This window comes from Lepidochelys olivacea (assembly GCF_965140295.1).
Source record: "Lepidochelys olivacea isolate rLepOli2 genome assembly, chromosome: 12".
Lineage (NCBI taxonomy): Eukaryota > Metazoa > Chordata > Testudines > Cheloniidae > Lepidochelys > Lepidochelys olivacea.
Window position 1 is genome coordinate 25,124,545 of NC_140422.1, and position 13,406 is coordinate 25,137,950.

General features: G+C 44.2%; 2 protein-coding genes across 2 annotated transcripts in view; one reads left to right on the plus strand and one right to left on the minus strand.

Annotated features, from left to right (window-relative positions):
* Positions 1–1,646, minus strand: part of LOC311528903 (uncharacterized protein) — a 47,506-nt gene extending 45,860 nt beyond the window's left edge. The window contains exon 1 of the mRNA XM_084644398.1: positions 1,522–1,646. Within this exon, the coding sequence (XP_084500524.1) occupies positions 1,522–1,597 (76 nt within the window). The 5' untranslated portion in view covers positions 1,598–1,646. The remainder of the gene's footprint in view (positions 1–1,521) is intronic.
* Positions 1,647–2,535: 889 nt separating this feature from the next.
* Positions 2,536–6,674, plus strand: CIAO2B (cytosolic iron-sulfur assembly component 2B). Its single transcript, XM_084644593.1, has 5 exons — positions 2,536–2,824; positions 3,665–3,744; positions 4,469–4,594; positions 5,844–5,889; positions 6,456–6,674. Exons 1-5 carry the CDS (start codon positions 2,683–2,685, stop codon positions 6,551–6,553), a joined length of 492 nt encoding a protein of 163 aa, XP_084500719.1. The 5' UTR covers positions 2,536–2,682; the 3' UTR covers positions 6,554–6,674.
* The last annotated feature ends 6,732 nt before the right edge of the window (positions 6,675–13,406 follow it).

Sequence of the window (13,406 nt, forward strand, 5' to 3'; positions counted from 1 at the left end):
GGGTATTAAGAGGTCTCTTGGTTTTTGGTACTGTTTCTCTCCCTCTGTGTGTGAAACTTGCAAGCTGCTAATTGCGTTAGTATATTCTAAGACAGAGTCTGTTCTCAAAGCAATTCACACAGAGAGAGCTCAAAGCAATACTCTGTAACAACAGAAACAGCACCCAGAGACTCCCCGCCCTTTTGTTGTATTAACAATTGTGATTAAAATAGAGATAGAGGATGTTTGTGGATGGATGCTTGGTATGGATAATAACTGAATGATCAGGGAGGTGCCAGACTAAGAATCCAGTGTCAAGGCGTCAAGTGGAAATAACCAGAGAACCCCCCGGAGGGCAGACTGGAATCCACCCAACAGCCTCAAGAATGGGAGAACCAAAGAACAAGATAACATCTGGCAGCACAGCGCCATCAGGAATGTGCTATCTGCTGATTGATTCAGCAACAGCATGATGAAGCAATTCCCATAGACTGGCATAGGAAGAAATTCCTATAAAAATGGACTCTACAAAGTGAGAACTTTGGGGTCTGATTCTGCAAACCAACTTCCAGGAGCGTCAGATGAGCATCTGACAAGGCCCCGCTCCCTCCTCATGTCCAGGCCACCTGGCCAGTGGCTTGGCATGAGCAACTCTAAGGCTGGTAACTATGATAGCAACCTTGCAGAACCTCTGTGTGTGTGTTTGTAGGAATGAATGTGTGAATAAATATGAGATTGAATGGAATGTTATAGCTATAATTAACTGCTTACTATGATTCTTTCTGTATTCACAATAAATGTGGTATTTTGCCTTTTTCCCTTTAATAAGATCCTGCTGGTTTTTGATTTATTGGTATAACAGCTGGAGCCATGTCATCCCCAGGGTATTAGAGACAAGAGGAGAGGTAAAGTCTTTTATTGGACCAGCTGAAACGTGCAGTGCTCGGGGGAGGGGTGTTTCACACTCCTGAGTAAGAAAGTTGCAGCACTGTAAAGTGCCAGTGCAGACAAGCCCTTAGACTGTCACAACTAAATATGAGAACCAAGACAGTTTGGCATACATAGTTAGCACATATTCTGAGTCATTGGTTTTCCAACTGCAGATCGTGACCCAGTAGTGGGTCACAGAATGTAAAGCACTGGATCATGGCAGCTCTGGTCAGCACTGCCGACCGGGCCATTAAAAGTCCCGTTGGTGGTGCTGCCCGGCTAAGGCAGGCTAGTTCCTACCTGTTCTGACACTGTGCTGTGCCCTGGAAGCAGCCAGCATCAGGTCCGGCTCCTAGGCAGGGTGGGGGGGCCCACAAGGCTCCATGCGTTGCCCCTGCCCCAAGCACCGGCTCCACACTCCCATTGGCCGCTTTCTGTGACACTTTTTTTTTGGGGGGTGGGGGGGAGGGAAGATTAGTTGTATATATAAGACAAAGCCCCTAATATGGGTCACCCTAACAGAATCAGACTGAAAATGTTAAAAATATCTTAAGGGTCCCGTGCTTATATCCCTTCCTGACTTTTCCCATCAGTAAAGGAGGTTATATTTACCTTCAGTTGCAATCACAAGGAACCATGCAGTACAAATCAGAGATCTGAGCAGCAAACTCCTGACAGCAGATTGCATTTTCACGTCTACACTAACCACTGCTCGTTCTCTTCTAATTGCCAAAATGCAGGCACAAAGGTCACATGGCCAGAAGAGTGACTAAGGGCTTGTTACTAAACTCTAGATCGAAACAGATATGAGGTAAAAGGCCCTGGAGATATGTGTTAGAAAGGAATTAATTTCCACCCCATCCCTAAGTGAATAAAAAAGCCAGTTCTGGAGACAGGTTGAACAAGAGCTACCAAGACCAACCCTGATCACTTATCTACAACAAACCCCACTACAAGGAATTCTCCAATTCATCATTCTTTCCCTGACCACTGGTATGTCTGGCACTTTGACAAACAGGTCATTGGCCCCAGTGAGTCTGCAACCTAAAAATCTGCATTTTGGGGTTGCTCAGCCTGCTGGCAAACACAAGCACTTTGAAGGGACGTGGGATTGGGCTGAGTTACTGCTTTGCCACGGTCACAGGAAGGTGCCGGGGGAGCTTGAGAGCGTCTCCTGTTGTAATTCGGTGGCAGAACGAGTGGTTTTCACACGTGTGTTGTTCGGATGCCCTTTATGGGCTCGTTTGCATGCTCCCCCGATCCCAGGCACCTCACTGGACGTGACTCGCTTCCCTGTTGGTGCCCGTGCGTGCGGGGACGATGCGATGCTGACTGTCTGGGCTGGAGGCTGCAGCGGGACAGGGCAGCCCCAGCCCCGAGCGGGCCCTGACCCAGAGCATCCCCCGCGGCCTGTCCTCCGAGAGCGGGACCGCGCGGACTCTACCGGCCCCGCCTCTCCGTTCCCGTTCCCGGCCCTCTGCTGAGGAGACTCACCTCCCTCCTCCCAGCAGGGGCCGCGAGAGCGCAGGCGCGCCTCTCCGCTGCCCGGAAGTGTGCGCGCTACAAATCCGCCCCCTTCCGTTACCGGAAGTGTGTCCGAGCGAGCGAGGAATCTCGGCCCCTCCCGTCAGTCTGTGCACCAGAGAACATCTTCCCCCTCCCTAGCGCTGGAAGTGGACGAGTGACCGGGTAACCCACCCATCACCCCCATCTCTCGGAAGCGAGCGCGGCTCTCCGCCTGCCCCTGGGTGCCGGTGCTGGCGGCCGGGGACGATGGTGGGGCCCGGGCCCGGGGGGGGGAGCCCCCTGGAGAACGCGAACCCCCTGATTTATCGGCGCTCGGGGGAGCGGCCCGTCACGGCGCGCGAAGAGGACGATGAGCTGCCCGACTCCATCGACGACCGGGAGATCTTCGATATCCTGCGCTAGGGGAGGCCGGGGGCGGCGGCGGCGGCTTTTTTTGGGGAGGCGGGGGGAGAGTTTTCTTCACGCTCCATCATTTCGCCCCCTGCTCCCCTGGGCTGGGGCAGCCCCTGCCCGCCAGCTGCAGATTTCTTCCCTGTGTGGGAAAACGTGGGATGCATTTTCTCTGGTTTGACTGCGCTGGTAACAGCTGCGGTGCAAGTCCCTGGTAAGCGGCTCGGCCCGCGCTTAACAGGGCCGGGCTCCGTTCCTGACAGGGCCGGTGCCGTACGAAGACATTCGTGGACGTCTGTGTGTTTCTGCGTGGTTCTTACTCCGCCCTCAGCCCCCCAGTCTCTGAGCACCTTCCAGTAGTGCCCTGTGACGTGACTGTCAGATCAGCGCCCTTCTTCCTCATGCCCTCGCCAGGGGAAAGCATTGTGCGTGTAGTGGCTTGGTAGGGTGGGGGTGTTTCTTTGCTAGGTCAGTCCTACAGAACATTGTAAAGCTCCAGGCCCTTCTGTGGCACTACTTAAGGGCTCTGAATCCCAAACAGCTGGATGAGCCTCCCCCCTCCCCCCCATAAAGCAAACTCTGAAAGCTACACTAGTATAAAAGTAAATTAAACAGTTAATCTAATACTTTATTGTAGCTTTGCAGAAAGTTGTAGGTCTCTTCTCACTTGCTCCTTGAATAACAAAGGGATATCTATGTTATAGGTAGAAAAGAGAGAAACCTAAAGAGTGTGTGTGTGTGGAGGGGGGTCATCACCCATTCACCTGATGTCCCTTTCCATTGATACTGGGTGCCACTGTTATTTCTGTTTACTGCTTTATTTTCCTTTACATTATACATCTTATTCGTTCAATTAATGACCCAGAACATCCCCTTACTTTGGAAGAGCTGAATGTTGTTGAACAAGTTAGAGTTAACGTAAGTTACTTTAGTAACAAAATTATAATAGAGAGGACTTAGCAAGCATTGGTATACTAACCACATTTTGTCTCAGTACTGGCATGTTTGAAAGCAAAACGCATAATTGTCTCAGGAAACATACATAGGAAATGCAACGTAGAGATGTTTTAAAACTGGAGTAAAGAACTTCCAGTAAATATCACATTCCTCCAAGGGTGGGGTGCTGGCAATGACTCAAATAGGCAAGGAAAAGTTGGGGCTTCAGTTTTCAACAAAGTTAGATAACATCAATCTCTTAAGAAATACAATTATTATTTATACAAATTAAATGTTATTAAATTGCCATGGAGCATTTATTGGATTATGTTCTGCTTATAACATTTTGGTAAAATAATTATATGATCTATATCTATTTTAGCAGTTATGTATATTGGGACAGATTCTGTCCTCAGTTATGTTTGTTACCCCTAACTGAGGCCAGATTGCACAGGTGTTACAGAACAGCATTTGGTCCATTGTCTACTTAGTTTATCACACATTTCCGGTATGGAAAGCGAATATTTAGAGCTGTCATGGTAAAAAACTGCATTTGACAATAGTGATACCGTAGATAAAATAACAAGCAGGGAAGTAGGAGGAGTTAAGGACTATTAATTAAGTTGAAGTTCAACTAAAATGGCTAGTATTGACTTGTGGTCAGATCAGTGAGTTTTGTATATGGAAAATGTTTGTTTTTCAACAGGTGAGTGATGCTGAAAGCACAGTAGTGGTGGAGTTTACTCCCACAATTCCTCACTGCAGCATGGCAACATTAATTGGTCTATCAATAAAAGTAAAGTTGATCAGATCACTACCTGAAAGGTTTAAGGTGAGTAATAAAATCAGCCCCAAAGAAGAAGAGGGAAAGTGTTTTAAAGAGAAAAACCTAAAGTGAAAAATAACTACCACTTCTCTATCTCCTCCTGCTCTGGGACAAGGACATGCTCCATGAAACCAAAAAACCCCCAAACCCCAATAAATTTGCAACTAGCACAGAATTAGTAATCGCTGCAGGCTCAAGGCAAATGGTAACTTGGATTTGTGTGAGAAATAACACTTACTACTTCAAAATTAACTGATGCCCTGTGGAAGAGATTCTCATTTTTATATATGGGGAACCTGACACTAGAGAAAAGTTAAATGCTTTGTTCCAGTCCATAAGGGAAGTCTGTGGCAAAAGTAGGATTAGAATTCAGTAGTTTCTGACTTATAGTTCTGGGCTCAGACCATTAAACTACGCATCTGTCCCAAAGAAAACTGATTCAGATAATAAAAAAAAAAGTGACTGGTCCAAGTAAAAATTCCTTTGTGTAGAAATGTTTTCATGTTTAATTATGAAAGTGTTTATCTCCAAAATTCCAGAGTTTTGTTGGTTTGTCATAACGTTAAATCTCCTTTAAGGGATAGTGTTAACATGTTCTTTTAAAAAATTGATTAATATTGAAAAAACCCAGTCTGATAAAACATCCTTCAAATAGTATGTCCAGAATTTTGATAAACGCATTAAAAAAATCTTAAGAATTTTTTTCTGCTGTCCTGTTAAATGTCTATAATCTTTTCAGGAAGGGAGAAACTGACCATAAGAGTGGGAGGGGGAAAGGAGAGGGGACTCTGAGCTGTCAAATGCACAAAGTAAACAGTTTTTTTTAATTAAAACAATGAGGAGTCCTTGTGGCACCTTTGAGACTAACAAATTTATTTGGGCATAAGCTTTCGTGGGCTAGAACCCACTTCATCAGATGTATGGAGTGAAAATACAGGAGCAGGTAGAAATACATGAAAGGATTGGCGTTTACTCAGCAACTTCAGTATTTACCAAGGTGTTGCTTGTAACTATGGGAGGTCCAGACTTTTCAGGCATGAGTTTGAAGCTGATAAAGACCCTTTACATTTATTTTTTGTGGGAGAATGCTACATTCTGCTTTCTGAACTGCTGAATAAATTTTCCTTCTATCTTTATAGCTTTTGTCCAACAACTTCACAAAGACTTCAAGAGTGAAGTCAAAGTAAACACTGACCTATTGTAGTGTAACAAGTTTTATAAATAACTATTACAAATAGAGTATTTTATTTTTTAGATGGATGTTCACATAACACCAGGAACCCATGCCTCTGAGCATGCAGGTGAGCTTTTCTTAAGTCCAAGGGGTGCTAATAATTATAATATAATTATCTAATAAATATTAGAATTGAGAGATGGAATAGATCTGTCATCAAGTTCACTGACCTGTAAGTGCAGGATAGAGAAGGAATTGGAAGTCAGAGGAGACTTTAAACTCTTAGTTCCGCACCCTTTACAGCAAAGTTACCCTTACCAAAATCTGCCACTGACTCCAACAACAATGGATAAGCATGGTAGCTGAATAAGTGCTAAAATACTGAGATAATAAGTGTAGGCCCTGATTCTACAACTTGTTCCAGGCCGATGAACCCCTGCGTTCACACGGAGCTCCAATAAAATATTAGGGACTCTACGTCCAGCCATCTGGAAAAAGTTGCAGTACTGTGCATTAAATCATTAATTTACACTGTACAGTGCAATTCTGCGGCACATTAGAATTAAGAAAAACATGGGGCTATGTCTGCCATTACAACAGTGTGGGAGGTAAACAATTTGTATGTAAAATGTTATCATGCATCACTATAGAAATGTGTACTGACCGATCTATTGTGGGTTTCTTTTCACACAGTTAATAAACAACTTGCTGACAAAGAACGAGTAGCAGCTGCTTTGGAGAATTCTCATTTGCTGGAAGTGGTGAACCAGTGTTTGTCTGCTCGATCATAATTGCCTGATGAAGAAATCTTTGTTTTTCTGGTGTGTTAAGATAATTTTATACATAAACGGGATTTCTGATATGTAGTTGTATATGTTTCTGTGGGTAAAATAAAGCTACTAAAATGTATAATTTTTTTTAAAAATGACTGTTCTACTATTACAAGAGTTAACGTGGAAATTAACGTAGTAATGGTGCAGCCAAGATACCAATAAATTAAGATGACAGTTTTATTTTGGAATCCGGGAACTTAACATTTATAATTTTATATTTTAATTCATCACCTGTAACAGTGTGACTTCTCCTTAAAGAGAAGGAACTCCTACCTTAAAATATAGATTTGCTTTGACCAGTCATCACTATCCTAAACCAAAGACTATTTATATTCTGATCATTTATACAGACATTAAGCCATGGAATAGTTTAATCTTTAAATTCAGATCAGTTTATGCACACTTGTACTGGACTGTTAGTTTGCTTATATTCAGTCTTAGAAGTTGAGATCTTTAAAAGTACAAGTGTGCAAATTGAATTTTGAATTTAATTGTGTATATCACACAGCATATACACAAGTGTGCATGTACTTTTAAAAATCTGACCTGTTTTGCTACATTAACTCATGTGTCCTGAGGAGCCATCCAATATTTGGTATAAGATATAATCAACATATTGGAATATGTTAGTCTGAATTCCTTAGCTTTTGTTGATAAAGCAACCTCTAGTGGTACGCTTATACAGTACCTAGTACAACAGGGCCCTGATCCTGACTAGGGCATGTAGGTTCAACCAGAATACAAATAATATAAAAGATCCTTAGGACTGGCTCTTCTGTGCCCAGTTCTGTTCAGGAGGGGGAATAAAGGTGGCTTACAGCTAGTTCCAGTTCTGCCTTGCTGCAACACTTCACTGTACTCCCCTGCAAATTTTGGCGGCTGAATCACAATGTTAATATAATAATAATGTGTTAAGTTTCACTATAAAAATGTCAGCAAGGGGTAAGGCATCATAGTTGGCCAGCTAACAGCAACGCCTATCCTGTGTTACAAGGTTTGGGAAGATGGCATTTTCCTTAGAAGTATTGTAGATGTGTTCTTTGGCAGTGAACATATACAGTGTATACATATTACAGTGACAGTAAACGTATACAGTTAGAACCTCAGTTGCGAACTGACGGTCAACCACACACCTCATTTGGAACTGGAATTACCCACAGGCAGCAGCAAAGATTTCCCCCCCCCCCCCCCCAAAAAAAAAAAAAAGCAAATACAGTACAGTACTGTTACTTTTTTTTTTTTTTTTTTTTTTACAAGATAAGGAAACTGATTCTGTGCTTGTTTCATTTAAGTTAAGATGGTTAAAAGCAGCATTTTTCTTCTGCATAGTAAAATTTCAAAACTGTATTAAGTCAATGTTCAGCTGTAAACTTTTGAAAGAACAACCATGACATTTTATTTGGAGTTACAAACAACCTCCATTCCCGAGATGTTCGTAACTCTGAGGTTCTGTATAGCTTTCAGTCCAAAGCAGGTACGCAACTGAGTTCAGAGTGTTTTTTGGTGCCACCTTAGAGACAGAACTATTTTTAATGAAGGCAACAACTAGTTCATATAGAGACTGCAGAAGTTGAAAGCATTGGAGAATGTAGAAAGGGTAACAAATTGGCCTCCATTTGAAAATACAGATATTTATCCTATTCATTATGCCATTGTACATTCAGACTTGGGCATGGTGTGTGTTCTCAAAGAGTGTTGTGCTAGTGAGAGTTGTAAGAATGTTCCAGGGCTGTGGCTGGTATCTTCATGCAGATTGCTCATAGATCTTGTTTTATGACTGTTGGTTAGTGAGTCTTTAGAACTCAAAACAGGAAACTGACAATTTTTAAATACAGTGATACATAAAACCAGCTCGTGGCTGTGGAACAACCTGGTAGATGTTTGTTTTCATTGTCCGTTATACCAGCTCTGTCTATGACACCTTTACCTCCAAATCAGTCCATGTGGGACCCATTTATTTGACATAAGTTTAATGGCACCTCAGGTTTTTGGTGGGGAGAAAAAAAACAGTCACAGCAGAGAACTGTAGCAACAGAAAATTGTTCATGGGCCAGTTGTTAGTTATAAGAAAAACCAAAGGGAAACCTTGAATATTTCAGCAGCACCTGTTATTTCTGCATGTTAAATACAAACTATGGAGCTAGGCATGAATCAGAGAGTGCAATGAGAACAAATGGGCAATCCAATATGAGCTGCTGTATTTCCAGAATTAGTCACATCATCATCTCCACATGTGTCTATTTCAGCTCCTCTTGCCAGGTGATAAAATATGAGGGAATAGAAAATAAAAATAAGACTCTTACTGGAGAGGGTCTTAACTTTGAAAAGTTTACTTTTCCTGGGCTGGATGATGCAAATGTAGTCTTATTCCATTGGTATGATCAGACATTGAGATTGTCATGACTAAATGGCTTTCAGAAGCCTCTTACGTTTATACAATACAGATTTTTTTGTAGTTTTTATAAACAATGTGCTTTGGTCACAGGAACAATATCGATGCTGGTAATTCTGTGGTAACAAACCACTGTTCCAACCTAGAGATGGGGGAAATCTGCTGCTGGGTTTTTAGTCTTTCACAAAACGGGCTGATTGCTTGAGATCATTAAAGATCCTGGGGAATATTTCACAAGAATTAAGGCTAGTGCCAGTCACCTGACCAGATTCCATCTTCAGTAATTAAATTTTGCTTCTCAATTCCTGAGTTCCTGTTAGATAAGGTGTGTGCTTCCTGTCCCTCCTAACCTGTGTGTTTAATTGATGATGCATTTTAACCCAAATGCTGCTCTGTGGGAATCTGTATTTACACACATATGTCCAGTATGCATGTGCACATATTCACCACATATGCAGTGATGATATCCCTATTGTAAAAGAGTTTATCATGACTGCCACACTTAAGATTCATGGGCAGAGGACATCTCCATGGGACTTACTCTAACATTCCAAGCTCTCTGAACAGATTCAGACAGACATCATTTAAAAAAAAAAAAAGCATCCCAGAGATATGTATTCCTCTTCTGCCCCCCAGAGCTACACCTAGTCAAGCTCAGGACAAACAGTATTTATTATGGGTGTGTGAGAGTTTTCCTGTACATAAAAATGGCACTTCTTTAAAGTCTAATATCTTGCTGAAGTTTTACACCATTAGTAAGAGGTTTCCCCCCCCAAAAAACAATATTGCAGGGCTTCCTCTGAGCCTGGTACAGTTGGACTGATGGTAAGTAAGCTCGCTCGCGCGCTCTCTCTCTCTCTCTCTCTATATATATACACCTATAATATGTAATGCTTCAAGTGCCTTCCTGAGATGAGATATTATATAAATGCATAAGTTACAATTATAACAACTCTTCAGGCTCATAAAATTACCATGACTAGACCTGTGTAAACTACAACTAACCAAATAAGAGGCAGCTTTAATGCTTGGGAGAGTTGCCACCTTTCTAGAAAAGCTGAGGATACCTTGTGTCTTCTGGGGCAGAGAGACAATATCTCAGCAAGATGAGGCTCCTTCCTGCAGCTGTAGGCAGAGACAGTACCATAAGGGTTAACAAACTGCAATGTAATGCTATTACAGGAAATCAACCTCCTCAGGCAGCTCTAAGTGACTCTGGAGGACAGTTGTGGCACAGCCAAAGATCAGCGGAATGCAAAGGCTACTTCCCCACCCCTTTCCTTAGCTTGCCTATATGAACATGTCTAGGCTGATATTTAATGTGCTTTGCAAACAGACTTTGTCATTTTATTTGACACTGTAAAGTAACTGCCTCCCCCAGCTGCACTCCGAGTACTCTACTTTTTCAGCAGTTGTCTTTCGGCTATGTGACTGACGCTTAGATAACCAAGTGCAATAGCAGTACAATCCTGTACTTGGTCTGCAGAGATGGAGAGCAGGCAAAACAGTGAACTATCTGCATCTATGGGAGCGGCATCGATGCTGTGCTTCCTGAAGGAATGCAGACACAGGTGATAATGGTGTGCATATAACATATGCATGGTGACTTTTACTACCCTCGCCGTTGTCTTCCCACGCCACCCACAACTTGGCTTATTGTCATTTCTTGTGGTGCTATGTCTGAATTAGACTGTAGACTCTAAAGACTTGTCATTTAACAAATGGCTGTGAAGCACCTATGTATAATGGTAATGATGTATTTGTGCAACAGTCTTAAAGAATGGAAGAGCCTTGGTAATTTGTGGCTGAGCTCCAGCAGTGCTTTGTAAAAGGTACTTTTAAGAATCCACCCTTCAGCTATATCCAGCTGTGGCTAGCTGTGGCTGTAGAGGTGGGGAAGAGAACCACTGGGGGCATAGGGAAGCTGAAAGAAACAATCAAAGGGACCAAAAGGAAACTTAAGAAGGTAGTAGACAGAGCCAAGTCTTGGCATATCAGAGAGAGAGACCCAGCTGGCAGGAGAGAGCCAACCAGAGCTCCTGGAGTGTGCAGATGGAGCAAAGAGACTGGAGAATGCAGTGCTGGACTTCTTGGAGGAGCTCTGAGGGAGGAACTGCAGCACTATTATGCCCTTAACAACACTGCCAATTATTAACACTAGTAACAGCCTCAGCACAGCCATGTCTCCCCCTTTCCTGTGCTCTCTTTTGTCACTGCCATTCAGTAAGGGTGTGTGAGCTGTCTGCGTGGCCATAAAGGAACTGCCCATTAAACAGAACTCAAACCTCAAGGTTCAGCCTCAAGGCCAGGCCAGGCCAGGCCGTTCAGATTTCCAGGCCAGGCCGTTCAAGTGAATACAGACTTGACCCCATGTATTATTGTTCCACCGCTAGCTTATTTAGGCAGGTTATAGAGGGCTCATTGCAAAAAAAAGGCACCAAAACGCTGCTTTGTAGTGGGTATATAGCTGAACCCAGCTTTACAATTTAAACCCAATATTTGAAAGAGCCCCCACATTCCCCCAAAGAAATGAATCACTCTGAAATTTCACAGCCCACGTCTTAGCCCAGGGTAGAATTCTTCTGGGAAGTTTGTAACAGATCAGAAAAGGAATTTAAGAATTATGTTTACATATGTCCCTGTCATTGACATTATTAAGGCAATTTAACTGTTTTGGTCCATCACACTTCCCTAGCCTGCAGCCTCCAAACATGTAGTGTTTTGCTGGTCTTACTGAAAAGAAATGCCTGTCAGAGACAGAGAGACAGAGTATGAGGGGGGTTTTGGAAGGGAGCATAAAGCTTGTGGGGGAATCACAAGGATGTAAAAGAGTTTATGACAGTGTGCTCATTCCCTGCCTGCTCTAGCAGAGGGTAACATAACTTCTGGGCCAGCAGCAGGGGTATAAAGAGAAGGAAATTCTACTTTGCCGTACTCTTATTTCATTACTGTGATCACCCAGTGGTGCATGAAGGTCACTCTTGTGCAGCCCATGATCAGATAATGCACATTTCCTAGCCACATTCTCTAGGACTCCATTTTCCCAGCAGTTTAAGCTTTAGTGCAGGGGAAGGCAACTACAGGCCGGTTCTAGCCTGTCAGGGCTTTCAATCCAGCCCATGGGATTGCCAGCCCAGTGGCGCAGCGGGGCTAAGGCAGGGCTCCTTACGTGCCCTGGCCCCGTGCTGCTCCCAGAAGCGGCTGGCACCACATCCCTGCAACCCCTGGGGGAGGGAAGGCAGAGGGCTCCGTGCGCTGCCCTTGCCTGCAGGCACTGCCCCTTGCAGCTCCCATTGGGTGGGAACGGGGAACTGCGGCCAATGGAGCCACTGCTGGACATGCTGGCCACTTCCGGGAGCGGTGCGGAGCCAGGGCAGGCAGGGAGCCTGCCTTAGGCCCGCTGTGCGCCGCTGCCACCCCGGAACAGCTCGAGTTAAGCGGCGGCAGGCCAGAGCCTGCACCCCCCCTGCACCCTAATCCCGTGTCCTGAGCCCCTTCCTGCACTACCAAATCCCCCCCTCACTCTTCTCTTCTGCAGACTAAATAAGCCTAGTTCCCTCAGCCTCTCCTCATAAGTCATGTGTCCTAGCCCCCTAATCATTTTCGTTGCCCTCCGCTGGACTCTCTCCAATTTGTCCAGATCCTTTCTGTAGTGGGGGACCCAAAACTGGACGCAATACTCCAGATGTGGCCTCAACAGAGCCAAAGGGGAGGGATAGGATACAGAAGGACCTAGACAAATTGGAGGATTGGGCCAAAAGAAATCTGATGAGGTTCAATAAGGATAAGTGCAGGGTCCTGCACTTAGGACGGAAGAACCCAATGCACAGCTACAGACTAGGGACCGAATGGCTAGGCAGCAGTTCTGCGGAAAAGGACCTAGGGGTGACAGTGGACGAGAAGCTGGATATGAGTCAGCAGTGTGCCCTTGTTGCCAAGAAGGCCAATGGCATTTTGGGATGTATAAGTAGGGGCATAGCGAGCAGATCGAGGGACGTGATCGTTCCCCTCTATTCGACATTGGTGAGGCCTCATCTGGAGTACTGTGTCCAGTTTTGGGCCCCACACTTCAAGAAGGATGTGGATAAATTGGAGAGAGTCCAGCGAAGGGCAACAAAAATGATTAGGGGACTGGAACACATGAGTTATGAGGAGAGGCTGAGGGAGCTGGGATTGTTTAGCCTACAGAAGAAAAGAATGAGGGGGGATTTGATAGCTGCTTTCAACTACCTGAAAGGGGGTTCCAAAGAGGATGGCTCTAGACTGTTCTCAATGGTAGCAGATGACAGAACGAGGAGTAATGATCTCAAGTTGCAGTGGGGGAGGTTTAGATTGGATATTAGGAAAAACTTTTTCACTAGGAGGGTGGTGAAACTCTGGAATGCGTTGCCTAGGGAGGTGGTAGAATCTCCTTCCTTA